Here is a 23695-nt window from a genome sequence, read left to right as displayed (position 1 = left end):
TTATTAATCACATGCAGCAATGGTAAGTGCATTTCAAAGTTCAAGAGTGAACTTATGCATGAATTTGAGATGACGGACATTGGTCTCATGACTTATTTTCTTGGCATTGAGTTCCATAAGTCAAAATTGGGATTGTTCATGCATCAAAGGAGATATGCTCTTAAGATATTGAAAAAGTGTGAATTTGAACACTATAATGCTGTCATTTCTCCAGATGAATCAATACTGCAATTGTCTAAGAATGAGGATGAGGAAGATGTTAATCCAACTCAATATAGGAAGATGTGAAATGGAGCATTATAATGTTCTTTCTCTCTCCCTCCCTCCCCCTCTCTCTCTCTATTCTCCTCTTTCACTCTCCACGCACCAAATTTACCCATTCCAAATTTCACCAACTTTGTGATTGTTTATTCTAACATTTTTTCCATAACACGCTATAACTCCCTACAATCCAGATGGCGTTGCTTCTTTCTCTTTTTGGTAACGGCTCAATAATTGTTCTTTGATATTTTGAAAAACCGTAAATAGTCTAGGATGACAAAACAGTATTGTCATTCTGATGATATGCCTTCAAAAAGATTCCACCATGCAAGAGAACATGGAGGTATAACTTGCTCGGACAGATTTCCCTTCTTTGCCAAGCAAAAACCAAAAAGCAGGTGAAAATATAAATATTTTCATATTTTGTTCAGCATATCCCCAAGACAACTCATAATATCAATAGTCGGAGTGTTGAATCGTAAGATCTTGATCTTACATGCTAAAGATGCTTAAGAGTGTTACGATTAGAGAAAGAATGTTTTCATTGCCGGCATGGTCAAGATCAAGTTTTTTCAAGAAAGAACCAAAGATTGAGTGTTGTACTAATAATCCGAATTTTCCGATCCTTCAATCGGTTCTACTTAAGATGTCTTGCTTGATTACATTGCATTGCATGATACTTTACAGAAAAGATGTATCAGACAAATATAGAATACATTCTAAATACATAAGTCAATTCCCAACCAATAGAAACACTTTTTTTGAAAAGCTATTGCACTGTTATCTTTTAAAGTGCTCTTACAAATGCACCAATTCTGTCCAATTCAATTATGAGAAAAGAACCAAAGAGAACATGTAACATGACCAGCATCATACAAATATAATAACATCAAAGATCTGCCTCTAAAACATTGGCATTCATCTCAAACCAACTTACACCACAGAACCACATAAATAAAGTCAATAAAACATCGAGCAAGCTGTTAATTTAGCAAACTTGTTCAGCCTGTTTCATGTGAGGAGTGAATTACCCAGCAGATGATCGAACTATACTATTTCAGATGTTACAAATTATTGTTCATACAGTTGCAGATGCTAGCTTCCTCCTTTTACAAAAGCTTGAGCGGAACCATGCGGAACACATCATCTAATCAGAGCTAACCTTCTTTTCAATATTCGAGTTGCTAAGTATTATTACACCAATTATTATGAGTAGGGCACCTGCAAACCACTGTATAACGTTTCTTTGCATCAAAGAATGCATAAACGAAAAAGTTGTATAGAACCAAACACAAGTTATTCATACTTTGTTTGCAAGTTAAGAGTATACAAAAGTGGATGTGGAAATTTTCGGAGAGTAATCACGCCCCGTATTTTGTGATGAACAAAAATGAGAAGTGAAAGACATTGTAAGGTTGATGCGAGTAATTTACAATTTTACTCTTTTTCTTAAAAATTCAATTAACTTATCAGCTATCGGCAATCAATTAACAGCTATCACTCATAAGCTATAAGCTAATAGTTATCAATCACTCGCTCTAAGCTATCCGCTATCAATCATCAGTTATAATCTACAAGCTAGTTTATCAGCTATGAACTATTTTTACCAACCAAAGCCTTAGGTCAATTTTTAGTAGATCAAAAGCTATAGGGAAACACAGCATCCACTCTGATATGAAATAGTAATAGCAAATCATTATACTTGGTTTATATCTCCCACATTTAGAAATTGAACATGACAGAACACGCATTAAAACATATAATGCATAAATAAACTGAGTTTGCTAAAAGACAGGTTCCATTTCAATTTTGTTTCTTCAATTAGGGTTTATCATCAAATAGGAGAATAAAAAGAGAGATAGTGGTTGTTATTACCTGGAAAGAGAGTGATTCGTGAAAGAAGAAGAAACCAGCTAAACCAGAAGTGATGAAATTGGTAGCGAAATTGGTGACAGTAGCTTGAAGAGATGAAAGAGCTTTAAGGCTGTTGACATAACAACCCCACATGGTTACATTGAACAATACCACCAGGCCATATTTAATCAACTGTTTCCGATTCAATACATAGATAAGATGGTGTCAATTGATTGATGAAATTAACCTAAGATTGAAAGAAGAAGATGAAGAATTAATGTGAAAACAGAAGAGAAGGGAATTGAAAGTACGATGTGAAAGGTAAGCTTGGCGAAGATGGCTGCAAGAGCGGCGTTGAATCCAGCAGATACTGCCCACGCGTATCCTCCTCCTCCCTCCATCTTCCGATCACGATCACAAACTACTAAGCCCCTTCTAGTAGTTGATTTTCCTCAACAATTAGAATTTAATTTGTATGTAAAGTCTAATTACAATTTTATATGAATAAACTCATTAAAGTCATTAAAATATAAAATGGTATACTAATTAACTAACTATAAAAAATTAAAAAAATAATTAAAAAAGTTTTAACTCATTTTACTTATCAAAGTTGTGGCTGAAACATTTTTTTTTAGAATTTCTGCATTTAGTCGCTAAATTGTAGTATTGAAATTGTCTTCATTGCACCCTTCATTATTGTTGGGTTTGTATCAGTAGATTTAGTCTCACGTTATTTAGAGATATGACATGTGTTGTGTTTATAAGTGGTGTCAATCTTCACCTTATAAGTCGGTTTTATAGGGTTGAGTTAGGTTCAACAACAATTCTTCATACGGTATCAGAGTCTATCCTAGATCACTTGTGGGTTTTCTCGCGTCATCCACGCTTCGCCCTCATTGAAGCTCGAGCGTGAGGAGGTGTGTTGGAATTTATGTCTTTATTGCGGTATGTCCTTAGTTGGCTACATTTTGGTATTTCTCTTTCCTTCGTTGCATCCTCTAACATTTTCATTTTGTTGGATTTGAAGGGGTGCATTTAGTCATTCATTATTTATAGATATGACATGTGTTGTGTTTATAAGTTGGGCAATCATCACTTTATAAGCCGATTTTGTTGAGTTTAGTTACACTCAACCACAACTCTTGAGAATTCTCATAATGATCTTGATAATGAACCCAATTATATGAACAACTAACATCGTTTTGTTGAAGTCGTTGTCAGGGTGGTAAGTGGTCGCTATAAAACAAAAGTAAGTTTTACAACTATCATATCCATAGAGGCTGGTGATTTCAAAGACCGTTCAACATTTTTTAAGATCTTAAGTAGATAAGGGTTGTATATTCGCTGTGATGCGTGAAAGTAAATGACATAAAATAAATGACAGAAAGTAAAATGGATATTTCAGTGTTAACAATAAGAAAACTTGCTAGAGGTAGATTTCGTTATTACGTATATATCATACACATCCAAGGTTAGTAATATGCTTATCTACTCAACAATCAATATTATCACATGTTACTCTCATTTGTATCTTCTTTCGGTCTCAGCATTGTGAGATCAATGCATTATCCAATAGCCGATATATCAGACTATTAACCAACACAAAGTATTAAGCTCCAACACTTATAAAGCATCAAAACTTCATAATGATTCATACTACAGTACGTGCAGATATTAAACCTAACCCCGTCTCTAGGCGCTAGTATCCAATAGATTATTATCTTGGATCTAGTAATGACAAGCATCTTTCGATTTCAGGCCATGCCATGAAAATAAGCTTTAGGTAGCAAAGCTAAAACTCACATTAAAATTAAAGAGTCGTTAATATTAAAGCATGAGTAGATTTATATATAACATCATGACCTATTTACTACATGAATATATTGACTATATATAACCCCCCAACAAATAGATTTTAGCTACGCTTACTTATCGTAATATAATTGTCGGTAATTCAGTAAATCTGGTCTTGGAAGATTATCTGTTGTGTCACTTAAGCAACATTTTCATCTTCAAACTCCATCTCTTATTATATTGTTGTAGACTAAGGTGAATCTACTTCAAATATGCATTACCTCAATCCATTGAAAATCCCTTTGTAATAAATAGGAAACTCCTATTTATGGCAAAATATTGGACCCCCTAACTAGGCGCAAGCGAGGCTTCTTTCTTATCTCTTAAGCAATGTTGATTTTCTTTAACATGGCCCTAACAACACTGCCTCGTTAAGTGTATCACCCCTTGGCTTAGCATGCAAACCTTTGCTTCATCATGAAGTACTCTCATCTGGTTGTGCCATCTAGCCATCTTCATGCGTTTAGCGCGTCTATGGTTGGGTCTGGAGAGCATGTCTTCCATGGTTTTGCTTTGGATTGGTCTTTGCATGTTGAATCGTGATTTTCCAGTCCTTTTACCTATTTTCAATTAATACATGCTAGAAAAGTCCAAACAGATATTTTCTCACTTTTCATAGATGAATTGGGGGGTTCGTATCGTTTTCTTTCAAAACAAGTTAATAAGTACTAACGTATTTCACGTAAATCAGGTACTTATCAAGTCTCCCCAACTTATCTTTTTGATTGTCCTCAAACAAAATTAATCAGATGGTTCAAAATGTTTTGAAAGCATGTTTCATTAATATGGTTGATTGACTCAGGTCAAGAGTTTTGAAATTGTTTGTATAGCATGGTGTTTTTTCAAATGCAAATTCATAATCAATATCATGACTATCCATCATAACATAAAGATTAATCATTTGCTTAATCAAAGTAATATTTTTAAAACATGGTTAGATCAACAACTAATCATTCATCAGGATCATGATCTCACTAAGTATCTCTCAATGGTTAGTGTTTCCCTTAAAAAATAGACAACGCGTGAACTATATAAATACTATTCATTTCATCTAAATAGTGTCACAAGATATATCATCGGTCATGGATCACTAAGTTCTTTTTTTATAGATTGTAACGTAATCAGGCTTTCAAAAAATATTGGTTTTTCTTTGAATTCAAAATTCTAAAGATAAGAGATCATAAAATTTTTTCTTTTCAAAAATTTCTCTTTCTTTATTTTCCACTTTCTTACAACCATTTCTTCTAATGTCTTTTTCTTTTTCATGCTTGACTTTTGATTTTTGACTTGCCAAAACATTTTTTCTTTTCTTTCATTACATCAGTACTACCTGAGTCTTTTCTTTACAAACTTTTCTTTTTTTCTTTTTCTCCTCAAATTTTGTTTTTTCAATACTCTTACTTTTATGTGATCTCCTATCCTTAAGATAAGGTGGTGAATATTGTTTTTCTTTTCAAAATTGGCTAAGGGCTGTAACTTTGAAAGAATAGAAATTTTAATTATGTGGCTCAAAGGGGTATGTCAAAAGATTCTCACCCTCACAAGGTAGGCTTGTTAGATTAAGTAGCTTTTCACTCACAAACAATGTCTTTATCATATCCATGACTTTCACATACATCAAGTAATTAGCAAGATTAATGCAAAATCTACATAGTTAACATGCATGCCTACTCTCAATATTTATGTAAAACATGAGGTTTCACACATCTCACTTGGGTAGGCTTCTAATTTATGACTTATGTCAACATGTTTTTTCTAGATAGTAGAAAAAATAAATTTTGAATAAAGTAATTCATAATCATGTTATAATTCATAAATAATTAGACATTAATCATGAATGAAGCATTTAAAGAGAACAAAACGTTTTTTTCTCATGCCATTTATTCTTTGACCTTGGTTGTCAGCCTATTATTTGTGGTCCCGTGCATTTTGACTCGTTAAGATCATTATCTAAACCATTTGCAGACAAATGTCCTCTCTGGTAGTACTTTTTCAAAAAAAATCAGAAATTGACACTTAATCGTTAAAATTAGTTGGCATGTGTTTAGAGTTAATCATGTTTGCATTCCACCACATGCATAAAATATTTTTTTTATCCTTAGAAAACAAAATATTTAGGGAATATGGATGACCTCACTTAGCCCCATGTTTCTCTCTTAGCCTGCCTGTGAATCAAAGTGCACTAAGCGTACTAAGTGTCTCGCCTAGTGCACTTGCTGCTATGGCACCAGAACCCTGTTGTACCAGTGTCATTTTTTAGACCAAAATCTACTGCATTGATGTAGTAAAAAGTTAGATAAAGTGTGCATGGTGTTTAGTTAGTGTAATACATAAAGTGTGCATGGTGTTTAGTTAGTGTAATACAGGAAAATAACAGAAATCCTATAAGATTGAGCTGCCTCCCAATAAGCATTTGTTTTACGTTATTACCTCAACACCCAATTTTTATGGATCATCCATGGGTATGAAAGTGATGTTATTTTCATTTTCACCCATATATGGTTTCAGTCTATGACTATTCACAATCCATTTTACTTTATAAGTTGGATTTTTAATTACACTTCTTCATGAGGTTTTACTACTTTCACCTTAAATGGTCCTGACCATTTTGACTTTAATTTCTTGGGGAACAATTTAAGAATGAAGTTAAATAGATCGACTGATTCTCCTGGTTTGAATTATTTCCTTATCAAATGTTGATCATGATATTTCTTGAATCTTTCTTTATATAATTTGGATGATTCATATGTTTGTCTTCTTAACTCATCAATTTGTGCAATTGTAGTTTCCTCTTTTGTCCAGCTAACGGTTGGTCAAAATTTAAAATTTTAAGTGCCTAGTAAGGTTTGCGTTCTAACTATACTGGAAGATGACAGGATTTTTCATATACCATTTAAAATGGTGTCATACCTCTAGGAGATTTTAACATTGTTTGATTGGCACATAAAGCTTTATCCAATTTTGATGACCAATATGTTTTTAATGAGGATACTATTTTTTCTAAAATTCTTTTATCTCCGTATTTGAAACTTATGTTGACCATTGGTTTGGGGGTGGTATGGTGATGCTAATTTGTGTCTTACCCCATAATGTTCAAGTACTTTTGCTAGTTGACTATTACATAAGTGGGATCCTTCATAACTAACGGGTACTTTGGGAGTTCCAAAACAAGAAAAGATATTTTTCTACGCAAATTTTATTTATGTTTTTCCATTTACCTTAGGTGATGTAATTGCTCCTTCCCACTTAGACATATAATCTACTGCAACTATAATTTAATTGTCTTTATATGATGGTGGAAAGAATCCAACAAAATCAATTCTCCAACAATAAAAATTTATACTTCTAGTATGCTTTGTAGTGGTATCTTATTTCTTCTGAAAATCTCCCCAACTCTTTGGTAATTATCACGGTTTTGTGTGTGTTCGTGTGTATATATAGACAACCATTAAAAACTTGATTGAAGAATTTTAGATGTTGTGTGTTCTCCATCATAGTGTCTTTCGTATGGAGAATTATGACAATTCTATATTAGACTTTGTGCCTCCTCAGTTCTTACACGTCTTCTTAAAAGGTGACCAACTACTATTTTGAAAAAGATATGGATCATCCCACACATATTGCTTTGAGTCCTTTAGGAATTTCTTCTTCTGCTTCCAGTTTAGGTCCTTTGGGAGAATCCCAACAACTTTGTAATTGGCCATATCGGAAAACCACGGCCTTTCTTGTATCATGAGTAGTTGCTCATCTGGAAATTCTTCTAGCACTTCTTTCGCTTGATTAGTTATCTCTTTATTTACTAACTGATATAGGTGATCAACTACCACATATTTTGATCCCTTTTTGTCTTTTATTTCCACGTCAAACTCTTGAAGTAAGAGCATCCATCGAATCAAGTTTGTTCATTAAATATTTGATTGTTGCATGGTCAATATAGATAATTATTTTTGAACCAATCAAATATGATATAAATGTTTCTAGTCCATATACTATTGATAGAAATTCTTTTTCGGTTGTGGCATAATTGACTTGTTATTTATTCAAAAATTTGTTTTCATAGTGTATTGCATGGAAAACTTTATATTTTCTCTGACCCAGTATTGCACCTATTGCATAATCACTAGCATCACACGTTAATTCAAAATCAAGTTTCTGATAATGTGTAGTAACTAAACTTTATTTCAAATGATTAAAAGCACATAAACAAGATTCATCAAACAGAAAAGACTTGTCTTTATTAAGTGGGTCGCTTAATGCTTTTTGCGATTTTTGATCAATCTTCTATAGAATCGTGTGTTTCTGAGAAAAATCCTATTTCCTTTTACATTCGTTGGAGGTGGTAATTTCTTGATTACTTCTACTTTTGCTTTATCCACTTTGATTCCTCTGGAAGATATTTTGTGTTCGAGTGTAATCCTTTATGTTACCAAAAAATGACATTTTTCCTAGTTCAAAACTAGATTAGTCACGACACGTGTTTTTAACACAGCATCTAGATTGTGAAGACATGTATCAAATGAATATCAAAATACCAAGAAGTCATCCATGAAGACTTTGATGCATTTCTCAATCATATAAGAGAAAACAGCATACGCACAACGTTGAAAGGTGGCGAGCATTGCATATCCCGAAAGGAATTATTCTATAAGAAAATACTCCAAAAGTACATGTGAATTAAGTCTTTTCATGATCCTCATGATTCACTGTTATTTGGTTATAACTAGAGTATCCATATAGGAAATAGTAGAATGTTTGGCCGACTAATTTTTCCAGCATTTGGTCCACGAAAGGTAATAAAAAATGATCGTTTTAAGTAGCTTGGTTAAGCCTTATGTAGCTAGGCACATTCTTCATCTGGTGACTGTCTGAATTGGGATTAACTCGTTTTTCTCATTCTGAATTACCGACATATGTCATTTCTTTGGTACTATTTGTACATGACTTACCCAAGTGATATCTGAAACTTAGTATATCGTTCCTTCTTTAAGTAGCTTTACTGCTTATTTCCTAACAACTTCTTTCATGTTGGTGTTCAGACGTATTTGATGTTTAGCTATAGAATTGAAATTTTCTTCTATTGTGATTTTATGTATGCAATATAATGGACTAATTCCTTTTAAATAAGATAATTCACAACTTATAGCTTTTTTGTTCTTTTTGAGATTTTAACTAGTTTTCTTTCTTGTTTTGGGGAAATAGGGTTGCTAATCATCACATATTTATTACCATTTTCTTCTAAGAAAACATACTTTAAATATGATAGTAATGTTTTTAATTTTGTTTTAATGTTTTTTTACATGGATGTTTCTCCTAATTTCTTAATTTGGAATTCGTTAGGAGTAATCTTCCTCGAAATATCCAGCTCTTTTAAACTATCTTGAACCTCTTGTTCCTCTTTCTCTCCAAACTTTGTATAATTGATTGTCAGTGCTTGCTATAGAGGATACGAGTTATAAAGTTGGTTCTCAAGTTTTTTTATGGATTCATCTATGGTATAAATTTAGAAACAAATTCCATTATCCTTAGAATGTTTCATAGCTTCAAAAAATTTAAAACTTACCTCTTCATCATGCACTTTAACCTTCATTTATCCATTGTCGACATTGATCATCATTTGTGTTGTATTCATGGATGGTTTTACTAAGATTAGAGGAACTTCATCATCTTATTCAATATATATGACTATAGAATCAATCAGGAACAAAAACTTATATAATTTTAACATTACATCTTTCGTAATAACTGAGGGGTGTTTTACACCCTTATCTGCCAGCTACAAAGTCATCCTTGTCTTTTTCAATTTGAGGTCATCAATTTTTTTGAAAAATGATAAAGGCATAAGATTGATATTAGATAGAAAGTTAATAAGAAATTTTACCACACTAAAAGATCCTATCATGACACGTAATGTCACTCTCCCTGGGTCAAATTATTTTTGGGGCAATGTACATTGAATGATTGCACTTCAGCTAGCTTCCAATTGAATTGTAATTTCATCAGTGTAGTTTTGTTTTTGGTGATAATTTCTTTCATGAATTTTACATGAGTAGGAATTTCTCTAAGGCTTCTGAAAATGAAATGTTTATTTTCAGTTGTTTAAAGATCTCAAGAAACTTTGCATATTGTCTTTGTTTATCCTTTCTCATTAAGTTGCGAGGGTAAGGTAAATTCTTGAGTGACAAAACTTCTATTTTTTATTTATCATTTTTTTCTTTTTTTTTCTTTTTTTTTCTTATTCTATATTTTTTCTTCTTCTTATATCTCTTTTCCTTTTTCTTTTCTTGCGTTACTACCTCTACCACTTCTTGTAATGACAGACTTGCATTGTTCTTTTTTCAAATCTACTAGTTCGCTCACCAAATTTCCAATGTGAGTTGTGAGTTATTTAATATATGCTTATGTATTATTTTTAGAATAAGTAGCTGTTTTCAAAAATTGAATAAGTGTTTCCTTCAGAGTTTTTTTGTTTTGAGAAAGTGAGTGACTAGATTGAAATTGCTCATTGGTGTAGGTACCTGATGATAGTCCTTCATTGCATGAATTTAGTCGAAGAATCAAATCAAAACAAGTGAAAGATGAGCTAAAATGAAGAATAAAGACCAAAGAATAAGTAAAAAATAACTAAGTATGAATAAATTGGACTTAGTGGAAATTTAGGTGAAAAGGGGAGCAAAAGAGTGCAACTTCGGAAAAAATCATGCGCATCATAGCGCATGCGATAATGACATAAAGGCTACATCACACGCGGGATGCAAGTCATCACACACACGATAACTCCTTTTTATGGGCTTTTTCTGACGCGTTTGATCCATTCTGAGCTCTTTTTAAGGGAAAATTATGCACTTTGGTAAGGGTTATGAATTTTTGAGAGAAAATCACGATTTTTACAACATCAAATGTGATTTTTAGGGCATTGGAGGTCATTACTTCAAGGGAACTCTCATGTTATTTTCATCTATCGTTTTTTGTATTGTAATTTGAATTGTGAATAACTAAGCTCCTATAGGTTAGGTTGTGTTATGATGAACTTATTTCAATATTGTTGGGTAATATGTTGGTTGACTTTGTATGAACCTTTTGATATATAATCCTATTCAACCACTTATTGTTCTTAATTCTTTTTATGTGAGATACTCTTTTAAAGTTATTTTGGGCATATAGGAAATACTGTCTCTTAGTCTATGTATTGTACCTAGGGCAATTATTGTACTTGTATTGGTTGAATAGGAATAAGAGACTTCGAGTAGTGGGGTAGAGAATTAACGTTATGTGCATCACCTAATCCTGCTTACGCTGGTGGACTAAGGATATGAAGCTCTGAGTAGTGATTAGTGAGTTATTTCGCGAGGGATAGGTTATAGCGGCTTTGTAAATTCGTTGTGGGGTTATAGTGGTAGGATAATTCATATAAGGCATCAAACATCAACAATAGAGAAATAGGGGATTCTAAACACAACCTGACTGCTTATGTCATTCTGTTTAAACACTTAATTATTTTTCGCATTGCAAACTTGAACCCTTTTTTTTACTGTTTTACATACATTGCACACATCTTGTCTTGTTAAAAAGCATTCATTATGGATTCTATCTTTTTATTACTGTGATATTATCGATACACTTGCCGAGAAGTCATCAGTATTTGCTTTTATTCTCAAATTGAAGCTTGGAACATATTTATTTTGATATGGCCATGGATTTTGTAATTTATGTAATTGACTTATGCATAAGAGGGGGGACAAAATCTAGTTGGATAGTCTTTTCTACATAGCTTACAAGATGCAATCTACCTAAGTGGTGGTATTCCATGCATTTCTTTAGGCTATTATGGCAGTTTTGACACTTGGTTTGTTAGTTCATCCACCATTTATGTTAACAATTTATTTTGTACAAGAATGATTGTTGAAATTGAGACTTCACAAACAAAAGGGGGGGGGGGGGGGGGGTAAATTGTGTGGTTTGAAAAAATATGGTTTTGAAAACTTTTGGGAAATAAAATTAGAGTTTAAAACTATTTATAATCTAAGTAGTGGAAAATAAATTTCGGAAATAAAAGGAGTTAAGGGAAAAGAGAAACATCAAGAGTTATAGAGGTTTGATCAAAACAAAAGAACCTACTTCTCTCCCCAAGAATTGATCTTGAGAGTTTGCATTAAACATTGAGAGTTTTTAGTAAGAAAGACTCATGAACCCCCTTATATAAGGAAATGGTGATTGATCTTCAATCACAATATACAAGATGATGGATGTGTGCATTTTTGTCTTTTCTTCATAGTTAGCTTGAGAGTGAAAGGGTCAATCTTCCTTACTATACAATGGATTGAAACAGTTAGTCTTCTTTCCATAAACATGGACCTTGGAGTAGTTAGTCTTCAAGTTCCATAACCTTTAAGATTAATACCTTGGTTTTAACCGGGCTAACAAAAAAAATTGTGAGATTTTAACACCGTGCTGATCTCGAACCCGTGAAGCTTTTAGATACCGGACCGAGCTTCAACCTATCTTGGTTTTAATACCGAGTTGACCAAGAACCTAGGAGACTTTATCACAGGCTAATTTCTAACCTAAACTAGGACTGACATACCCAATCCCAAACAAAAGCTTTTTACGGGTTTAACTTTAACCCAAACAAATCCCTAATTGGACAAATATTCAACAAAGGTATACATAAAAGGTTCCTTTGGTTAATTTTACAATTGCACCCATTCTAGAATTACAAAATTATATCAAACACAAAAATACTTTTCTCACAAAAACACTAAGACTAAAAACATAGTGAGAGAAAGTTAAAGAAATGTTTAGAGAGTGAGTGAGTGAGAGATGAAAGCATCAAAACACAATTATGGATGATTTAAAACGATAAATTAAACCTCTATTTATAGGTTTGAGGGTGGCTTAAAAAGGAAATTCCATTTAAAGTGTTTTGTAACAATCTAATCGATTAGTACTTATGTCTAATAGATTAGAAGATGAAAATAATTGATTGTAAGTTCCATAAAAGGAAGGAAAATATATCTAGTCGTTGTACATCATTAAGTCACTCTCTAAATTGCTTGGGGCATAAGTTTGAACAAATCTAATCAATTAGACAAAGGACCTAATAGATTAGATAAGCCAAAATTTTCATTCTAGCTATTTTAACATCTCCCTAGTCATCTTGCACAACTTTAAGACATTTTTGAAGATATTTTCTTTGATAAACAGTTTGAAAAATGTTTTTGTGTGTGTATGCTTTTATCCATATACTTTTATGATAAAGTCCTTTTTCTTTTACAAACTTTTGCTCATTAATAAAATAAGATATCATTAATACTAAGCTAGGAGATCAGCATATATTGCTTCAAGCCTTTGTCAGATACCTTTCTTTATGCTGACGCATGCTTGAGTCAATTTAAGATGAGACTTTAGTTTATTCTTTGTTTGTCATCATCGGGTCTTCAAGTTTATCAAACCCTAAAGGTAGGTTTGCATCTTTATATGTTCATGTTTGACTTATCATAATACTTTCGTTTTATCATCAAAAGTTAATGTCCTTGTTAAAAGTATATCACCTGCAAAATAAGGTTTCACATTCTCCCCCTTTTTTATGATGACAACACATTTCTTGACCCAGTATTAAAAGAAATAGTACAGATATAATTTGAGATATTAAACTCCTCTTGAGTTAGATAGAGAATATATCGTACTCCCCTGAGAGTATACTTCACCCCCTTTGTCAAAATCAAAAGGGCGGGTAAAGATACATTGCGAAGAATAAATATGAAAAAAAAAGTGTAATTTAGATATTTTGAAAAGGGAAACACCCATATTATTACTTTGAAATTTAAATTTCAAGAACGTAAATTTCATGAAGGAAATCTGCAGAATTCAAGGATACAAGAAGGAAAGTGATGAATTAAAATTTTGTGAGAGAATAGGAAATAACATAAAGCAAATGAGAGCACACAAGTGAGACTATTCTATGTCATGAGTTCCACCATTCCTTGTTATGAATTTTTTTATATCCTCAACTGTAGTCTGGAAGAGCTTGAGAATTTTATCAGTCTTGGTGCTCTCATCCTCAGTTGATTCATCCTCTTATTATTTAAAGTATGAGTCTTCTTATATCTCTCTATGCTTAATGTGAATTCTCATGTCTTTTAGGGAATTATAGGTGGTCATATGGTTTGTGGGGTCTTCCACCTCGTCTGTTGTGTCAACATTGAAGGTGACTAGCAGTTTTGTGATCAGTTGTCCATAGGGTAGCCTTGTAGATGGGTTTTCCTTGCACCGGATCATGTAGTTGAATATCCCATCTACCCAATTAGTTAGAATTTATTCGGTTAGAAGCCATAAGGGTACCACATCTTCCCTAATTACATAACTATTGCTTATTATTCCAGGAAATAGGAATCTAGTGAGAAGGTAGTGAAGGATTCTAATCTTTTATTTTAGGTGAATGACTTTGAAGGGCATTATCTTCTTCTCAATTGGATTAATTACCATGTAGTTTATGGTGGTGGAATGTTCAAAGTTCTTGAAGCCTGTTGGTATGTCAAGAGTGAATGTTATCCCTTCAAAGGGTAAATCGAGGATTATCCCAAAGTGGTCTTTGTGTATAGAAATTTCAACTCCTCTTACGAATGATCTCCTATGTGTTCCTTCAAGTCTTAGGTTTGAGTAGAATTATTTTACTAAGCTTGGAAAGATCCTAACAGGTATGTTTGTGAATATTTCTTTGAGGGGAGCCTGACAAATTTGGTGGTAGGGCTTGTGGCTTTTCATGAGGCTGGGATCAAGGAATCAGGGTTGAATAACCCTTTTTTATAGGATCATTTGTTTTTCTTCTTGTTTCCGGTTTATTATTTCGACAGAGAAAGGATTCATTCTGCTGGAGGAGGCCATGTTGAAACTTACGGCAAGAAGTGGAGCTCACAGGAGAAAAGATACATGAGAGTATGAGATGCAAAAGAAAGTCATGATATGTTTACCTATTTATAGAGTGTTTCCTGAGGTTTTGAGCGTGTAGTCCAAGTAGGCATTAAGTGCATATTATGCTATTCAAAAATCAAATCCAAACTCTTAGTTTTTAAGTCTCATAATCGATTAAAATTTCCAATATCTCAAGATTTTATGATATCTTCATGAATGCTGAGATTTGGTTTGCTTTAGTCACACGTTAAACATGGATCTGGTTTGTATTTAGTTGTTTTGCGCCTTTCTAATCGATTACCAACTTGTGTTAATCGATTACGCTTGCGTACTTTTTCCTTCATGGTGTAACTTGGGAATTATGTTGATTTTTCTTGTTGTAGTACCACTCATTGCCATTGTTTGCACCCCTTATCTACAAAACACTTAAAATACTCATGTTTATAGGTTATAAACATTTACTTTTTAATGAGTAAAATATAAGAAATATTATTTTAAGGTTTTAATCAGATTTCCCTGATTATTTCAACCTTAAAATAATTTTACCTATTTTATCAAGAAGTTTTGATAAACAATTCCATAGAGGGAAAACACCAACTGGTGTATCCTTCTATACATATTGTTGGATGCGAGAGTTGGTAAAGCCACAAAATAAATAGGTCAATTACAAACATATTTATTTGAATTGATCACTATGGATCATATACTTTGAGATTTCTCTCAAAGGAAATTGCTTTGAACACAACTGTTGGCATTTTCCACCATCGTTCATCTTCAAGATCAACAACTTTATAAAAGGTATATTATTGCTTTGCACTGCTTTCAAGAATAATCGTTAACAATTGCAAGCAAAGCCTACCTGAAAAACACTAAGGTTTCATCTTTGGTGCCCACGTCTTCTTGGGCCCGGGTGAATAGTCACATAAGATCTAAGGTTGTTACCTCTAGATATTTTTCAATTTATTAAAACAAAAATATTTTAAATGACCTAATCTTTGACAGTGATTTCATTTATATGAGATGCTTCTTTTGTTAGACTATGGCACGGATCTAGAAGGGGGGGGGGGGGGGTTGAATAGATCCCAATTAAAAATTTGAGTCGGCGCTGCCAATTTAAAAGAAAATTGGTTTTGAAAATTTGTTTTAAGTGCGGAAGCGGTCGAGGAAAATTTTAGTCTAAAACGAACCGTTATTGGAAAACCGGATATGCGTTAAGCTAATGGATTAGAGATAAAGTGAAATACAAATCACTACACTATTTGCACACTCAATGATATATTTCACTAACTAGAAAGCCTAGTTCCAATGATCCAAAATACCAAATTAAACTGGATGCAAACTTAAGACAACTTTGGCTTATGCAAATTAACAAACACTTGGTGTGCATAAACACTCCAAGTGATATTTGAGTTGAGTAAGTAATTCAAATTTATCTAGTACAATATACTATTGTACTTTGGATTCAAACTACAGTCTTAATCTCTTACTCAACTTATATCAACGTTTGGTAAAATTGCTTAAACTAAAATCACTTAATTTTTAAGCTGAAAAACACTTATGCAGAAAATTAAAGAAGACAGAGATTTGATGAGGCAGTTCCCCCGCCGTCCTCGCTTCGGGGTACGTCTGCCCCCAATTCTAAACTTAGAATTGAGATGATTTAATTAGATATCACCTGTGAAGTTTAACCGTTTATACAAGGATTGCAAAGCAAGTAAACAACAGAACTTCCAATGTGTTGAATGATGCTTCCTATCCTTGTTCCTTGATTCAAGATGAATCAAGACCTTCGATCGTTGTTGCTAGACCTCCGATTCCAGCCCCTTTGTTGAAGAATCTTCCGTTCTTCAAACCCTCGGCCCGACTGATCTCAAACACAACGAATCGAACCCGAATCCTTCACTTCAATATCACTGAATCCGCTACTAGACTGATGAAGACTTCCTCTTCTCAGTCACCTTCGCTCAGCTGAATATTGATGAAGCAATTCGTCCAAAAACCCCCAAACACAAACCGGTATTGGAGGACAAAACCCTAACGGTTTTATTCAAGAAAGAACCTGCCACAAGCTTCAACCCGAACCGGATTCTTCGATCACAGCTTCGAACCTTATCACCTTTAATCGATCACGAACCACATCAAAAATGATTGTGTGTAGTTGATGTGTTGTGAGATGTTGAAGATGAAGATGATGAATCTTGGACACCTTTTTCACTCTTTCTTGTTTCCTTGAACACTTGAATTCAAATTGACAAATGTTAGTTGATAAAAGTCTTTTGACTTCTATATATAGTAACTGGCAAACCAACCAAAAATAACAGCTTTTCAAACAGTGGAAAGTACTCAGAAAACTGAGTTTACGCACGAGCGGTCGACCATAGGTCGGCGTGCGCTGAGCCGTGGGAAATGCGCCGACCCCTATGGTCGACCCAAGGTTTCATGCGCTGACCCATGGATAGCATCATTATGCCATGCGCCGACCTCTGGTCGACTCAAGGGTTTTATGCGCTAACCCGTGAGTTATGCGCCGACCCTTATGGTCGACTCAAACATGCATGCGCTGACCAATCTCCAATTTGGCTGAGTTTTGCGCTGACCCGTGAGCTATGAGCTGACCCTTATGGTCGACTAAACGTCTCCAAATCTGCAGAAATCTGTGTTTTGTGATTTTCATGCATTTCGTCATGATCACACTTTGTCCACATATGTTCTTAAACATTATAATAGATTTAGATAAGCGTAGGAAAGGATATGATGGGTAATGTGTTGCATTTGTTTGTAGACGTGCATGATGGTCTTTTGTCATCATCGAAACTTGCGATCGTATGTTGTCTGACTCTTTGTCTTTACATACTCCCTCTTTTTGATGATGACAACCTGTATAAATCAACGTGACAAACAGCATGCGGTATTGACACATTTTGCACACTCCCCCTTTCTTTTGTAAACTAAGGTTATCTGCAGAAAGCGACTGTTAGTTGTGGGCATTTTTGGCTGTCTGCTTTGTACACTTTTCTCCCCCTTTGACAACATCAAAAAGAGACACAGAATGATTATTCAACATAACAGGGAAATTTCACAGGAAATAACATAAACAGATAATAATATCATTTCTGAGCAATAGTCATTAATTAAGAACAAGTGAAATAGAGAACTGAATACATCCAAAATAACAATCAAACTACAACGTGCATGTGAATGTCTATGTCCTAATGGCGATGTCCTGGATGATAACAAATGCCCGGGTTTTTGTAGGGGTCAGCCAGAGATGATAGGTATTCGGTAACACCGTTCAGATGCTTGAGACTCTCGTCGATCGACCTTTCCTGAAGTTCAAATGATGCCTAAAAGGCTGCATACCGGTCATTCATGCTTGTAGAGAAGGTGTCGAGACGCTCATTTTGGGCTTGAAGTTGCTCGTTAATATGAGCATAGCGCTCATCTTGAGTTTGCATGAAGGACTGTTGAGCGATTTGCATATTTCGCATCATATCCAACAGTTCTGAAGAGTCTGCTTGCTGTGGAGGGGACGAAGGAGATTCTTCATCATCTTGGTGATACGGCCGGTAGAATTGACGTTGAGTTGACCAGCCCGTATGTTGCCAGTCACCCCAGCCACCCCAGTGTGGAACATCTTCTTCAGTTGAATGTGACTGCTGAGCCCAAACGGAGTCGGAGTAGTCGTGAGTGTCAACGGGTGGAGGACTATCATCTCCACCATTGTGATTAAAAGCGTGCCTGGCTTCCTCTTCTTCATTTTCCTCTTCGTCTTCTTGTTCTTTGCTTGCATCACTGTCATCATCTGCAGGAACATTTCCTCTTTGAACAAACTTATACATTCTCCGCTCATCGCACCAAAGATATCCCATCATAGACATAGTTTTTGTGCTAAACTCTTTGTCAGATGAGATGGAAGTGTACGGGAAAGACGGATGATTAACGTTGGCTGCAGTAAGGACCTCTTGAATGAAGGATCCGTAGGCAAGAGCCGTTCCTCGTCCGGAATCACGTAGACTGAACATTCTACTTGCAATGTAGTACGGCCAGTTGATTTTCTTCTTATTTTTCAGAATGTAAATGAGATGAACCTCGGCCTGTTCGACTCTGGAGAGACCGCCCTTCTTTGGTCGCAGGATGCGTGAGACAATCCACTGAAGAATCCGTTCTCCGTCTTTCAGCTTGCCGGCAGTGACAGTTCGTGGGAACGCGTCACTGTTCACAAAATGATCAGGATATGGTCGTTTCAGCATGTCATTCAATGCACTCTTAAACTCGTAGCCATCTATTTGGTGAGAGTCAGTTACCTCAGGTAGAGGATTTTCAGCATCATCCACAGACATATCAAAATATTGGTTCCAGATATTTGATTTAAGCGATACCTTTGTCGGGCCAATTCTGGAGTGAAACTTGTGCCCGCGAAAGTTTTCATGAAGGCCGGCATAGAACACTCAGACTAAGTCTTCACTGTATTTAGTGTTGCATTCCAAGAAGTTGATAAAGCCTTGATGCTGCAGCAGAGCCATGATTTCAGCGAGGTGCATGCGTTCGGCGGTAAGTTTGTAGAATGCATGTTGTTGCACAACTCCTCTTTTGTCGATATCTTTGTTGAAGGCTTCGACGCGAGCGGGTGGAACGAGCGATACAGCAGATATGGGGAGAGATGCGGCGGATGATTCTCGGGATCTCTTACCGGAGGGTCTGCGTGATGTGGTAGCCATATGAGCAGGTTTGAAACTAAGTGTTTGGGTATATAGTGAAGGTTTGTGAAGGGTTTTGAGAGTGATTCTTCTAGAGAGAGGTTTCTCCCTATTTATAGAGGAAGGTTAGGGTTTTGGGAAGATGGAAGATCAAGGAACAATAGCCACTAGGTAGATGCAAGTTACAAGGTAGTGGGTAGTTTGAAAGGTGATGGAATGTAAATGCACACTTAATGATGATTTTTTTTTGAATGGGGATGCATGAAACGATTTAAATTTTTCTGCAGAAAAACAAAATTTTCGAGCGATGCGTCGACCATACCTCTGTATGCATCGGCGCATACTGTTTGATTTTTGAGAAAATGCAGAAATTGTTAAGCGTGCGTCGACCATAGCCCTGCTGCGGTCGACTCATACAGTCCAAATTTCAATTTTTCACTATTTAGCACATGCGTTGACAGGTTTGATGCATAAATAACAATTCATACAACAATAAACATCCAAAGAGAGATATCATGTATATATAAACAACATCATTATGAGGTATAACTATTTTAATCATGAGACTTTGCAGAGAGAGAAAGAGAGGAACAGTATCACCTCGATGCCGGAGTGACTTGGTGAACGGTAAACTTGTGCTTGCAACAACATTGATTTGTTAGAAGTACAAGATTAAAGTCTTATATGGAATAAGGTAAAACAACAGATTATAGTGCCCGTTCCGAAATATCGAGAATGCCAAGTTCTCAGCGGATATGAAAGAAAGGTTCAGTGGCTAGCGGCTTTGTGAAAATGTCCGCTAGTTGATTTTCAGTATTAACATGTTCAAATACAATGTCACCTTTCTCTACATGATCCTGAAGAAAGTGGTGTCGAATTTCGATATGTTTGGTGCGAGAATGTAGCACAGGATTCTTGGTCAGGTTAATGGCACTTGTATTGTCACAAAAAATGGGAATACGTTCAAGTTTGAGGTTAAAATCCAATAGTTGTTGCTTAATCCATAGGATTTGGGCACAACAACTACCGGCGGCAACGTATTCCGCTTCGGCGGTTGACAGAGCAACTGAAACCAGTTTCTTGCTATGCCAACTGACCAAAGAGTTTGAAAATAAGTGACAAGTGCCACTGGTGCTCTTCCTATCCGATTTGCAGCCGGCAAAATCGGAATTGGAGAAGCCTACCAATGAACAATCATTACCTTTGGAATACCATAGTCCATACTTCGGAGTACCGGATAGGTATCGAAGTATTCGTTTAACGGCTTTTAAGTGGGATTCCTTGGGACATGATTGATATCTTGCGCACATGCATACGCTAAACATAATATCGGGACGAGAAGCAGTAAGATAAAGGAGTGAACCAATCATACCTCTATACCGTTTTACATCTACTTCCTTACCGTCTTCATCTTTGTTCAAGTTTGTACAAGTAGGCATGGGGATGTCTATGGCCTTAGCTTTTGCCATGTCAAATCTCTTGATAAGGTCCAAACAGTACTTTGTCTGGCTCACGAAAGTTCCTTCTTTGAGCTGTTTAATTTGCAGATCGAGAAAGTATGTGAGCTCCCCCATCATACTCATCTCGAATTCGCCCTGCATAAGGTCAGAAAACTCTCTCACAAGATTCATGTTAGTAGATCCAAATATGATATCATCTACATAAATTTGCACTAATATCAAGTGCTTTCCTTGACGTTTAATGAAGAGGGTCGTGTCAACCTTTCCTCTTGAGTATTCTTGATCGAGTAAGAATTTGCTTAGTCTCTCATACCAAGCTCTAGGAGCTTGTTTGAGGCCATACAAAGCCCTTTTTAGTTTATAAACATGATCAGGATACTCATGGGATTCGAAACCCGGAGGTTGTGCGACATAAACCTCTTCATTTATATGACCGTTAAGGAACGCACTCTTGACATCCATTTGGAATAGCTTAAAGTCTTTCGCACAGGCGAAAGCAAGGAGAAGGCGTATAGCCTCGAGTCGGGCAACCGGCGCATAAGTTTCCTCATAGTCGATGCCTTCCTCTTGGTTATACCCTTGCGCGACTAAACGCGCCTTATTACGGGTTATTACCCCGTTTTCGTCTAGCTTGTTCCTAAACACCCATCGGGTGCCGATTACTCGATGATCTCGCGGAGGAGGGACAAGGTCCCAAACCTCATTTCTGGTGAACTGATTAAGTTCCTCCTGCATTGATAAAAACCAGTGTTCATCGAGTAGGGCTTCTTTAGGGTTTTTAGGTTCCATCTGCGAAACGAAAGCGAAGTGATAACAGAAATTACTTAGCTTAGATCGAGTTGTTACACCCTTTGAGATATCTCCGAGAATGTTGTCGATTGGATGGTCTTTGGAAGACTTCTAAGCTTGAGGGAGATCATCGTTTGAAGGCGGATGAACTACCTCGGTTTCCTCATGGTGTACATCTTTGTCCTCCTCAATTTTGACTATGTCGGGTTGATCAATCCCCGGCTCGCCACCTTTGAGTATGTCTTCGATAGATGTACCTGCACCATGAAAAACACTACCCTTTCTGACGTTTCTCGGATTGGATTCATCAAAAATGACATGTACAGACTCTTCTACAGCAAGTAATCATTTGTTGTATATTCTATATGCTTTGCTAGATTGAGAGTATCCGAGGAAGATACCTTCGTCGGCCTTGGAATCGAATTTCCCTAAGTTTTCCTTTCCATTGTTCAATACAAAACATTTGCAGCCAAAGACATGTAAGTGAGAAACATTTGGCTTTCGCCCTTTTAAAAGTTCATACGGTGTTTTGTTTAGAATGGGGCGAATGAGCACCCTATTCAGAACATAACAAGCCATACTAATGGCGTCGACCCAAAAATATTTTGGTAAGCCACTTTCATTGATCATTGTTCTTCCCAATTCTTCCAAAATTCGATTTTTACGCTCCACAACCCCATTTTGTTGAGGAGTACGTGGAGCGGAGAAGTTATGATCAATACCATGGTTACCACAATATTCTTCAAATAAGTGATTTTCAAACTCACCCCCATGATTGCTTCTAATTGCAACAATGTTTGTATTTAGTTTATTTTGGGAAAGCTTAGCAAATCGTTCAAAGGCGGCGAACGTGTCGCTCTTACTTACTAAGAAAATAGTCCAACAAAATCGAGAAAAGCCATCCACTATTACGAAATCGTAATAGTTTCCTCCTAGACTTTTAATCCTAGATGGCCCAAATAAATCCATATGGAGAAGCTCGAGAGGTCTCGTTGTCGAAACGATATTTTTGGATTTAAATGAGATCCTCGTTTGCTTCCCCTTTTGACAAGCATCACAAAGGTGATCCTTGGTGAACTTAATTTTGGGGAGACCTAGGACTAGATCTTTTGAGACTACTTTGTTAAGTAAGTCAAAGTTAACATGTGCTAAACGCCTATACCATAACCATGAATCTTCACTCATTGTTACAAGGCATTTGTCACTTGTTAACGATACTTCATTTAAGTTAAGCATATAGACATTGTTCACACGTAGGCCATTAAACATACTCTTCTTATCATCATTATGTACAATTTTGCAACAATCTTTTGAAAACGATACATTGTATCCTTTGTCACATAATTAACTGATGCTAAGTAGATTGTGTTTAAGACCTTCGACAAGCAAAACATCAGAAATAGTAGTAGAGGAGGGATTACCTACACTACCTTTACCAAGAATTGCTCCACGGTTGTTGTCGCCATAAGTTACATATCCCTTCTTCTTAGCCACGAAGTCAATGAAGAGAGATATGTCTCCTGACATGTGCCTTGAGCATCCACTGTCGAGAACCCATCTTCTCTCGGTAGTCTCGAGGCATTGTACCTATGGCAATATAATTAACAAGAGAAGGTACCCAATGGCTTATTGGGTCCTGAATGGTGAGGAACGAAATGGTTGTATTTGGGCATCCATTGATAAATGCCTTTAGGAACTAAAAATCTCCTAAATCTACATTTAGCAATGGAGTGGCCTTTCTTGCAACAATAGAGACAAGAGAAATTTACATTTGGATTGCTTTTGCTATCTTCATCCTTTTATAACATATTTATATTTTTGATATGGATTAACCATACTTTTTCGAAAGTTTGATTTGTCGATAGCAAAAGT

General features: G+C 35.5%; 1 protein-coding gene across 1 annotated transcript; it reads right to left on the bottom strand.

Moving 5' to 3' along the window:
* Positions 1-1066: 1066 nt before the first annotated feature.
* Positions 1067-2596, bottom strand: LOC127106343 (uncharacterized). The gene is made up of 3 exons (XM_051043650.1): positions 2427-2596; positions 2137-2307; positions 1067-1492 (listed from the first exon to the last, which is right to left on the bottom strand). The coding sequence occupies exons 1-3, from the start codon at positions 2514-2516 to the stop codon at positions 1409-1411; spliced, it is 345 nt and encodes a 114-aa protein (XP_050899607.1). The 5' UTR covers positions 2517-2596; the 3' UTR covers positions 1067-1408.
* Between the last annotated feature and the right edge of the window lie 21099 nt (positions 2597-23695).

The sequence above is a fragment of the Lathyrus oleraceus genome, chromosome 7, assembly GCF_024323335.1.
Source record: "Lathyrus oleraceus cultivar Zhongwan6 chromosome 7, CAAS_Psat_ZW6_1.0, whole genome shotgun sequence".
Lineage (NCBI taxonomy): Eukaryota > Viridiplantae > Streptophyta > Magnoliopsida > Fabales > Fabaceae > Lathyrus > Lathyrus oleraceus.
The sequence above is the reverse complement of the archived record's forward strand: the minus strand, read 5'-3'. Positions and strand labels throughout refer to the sequence as shown.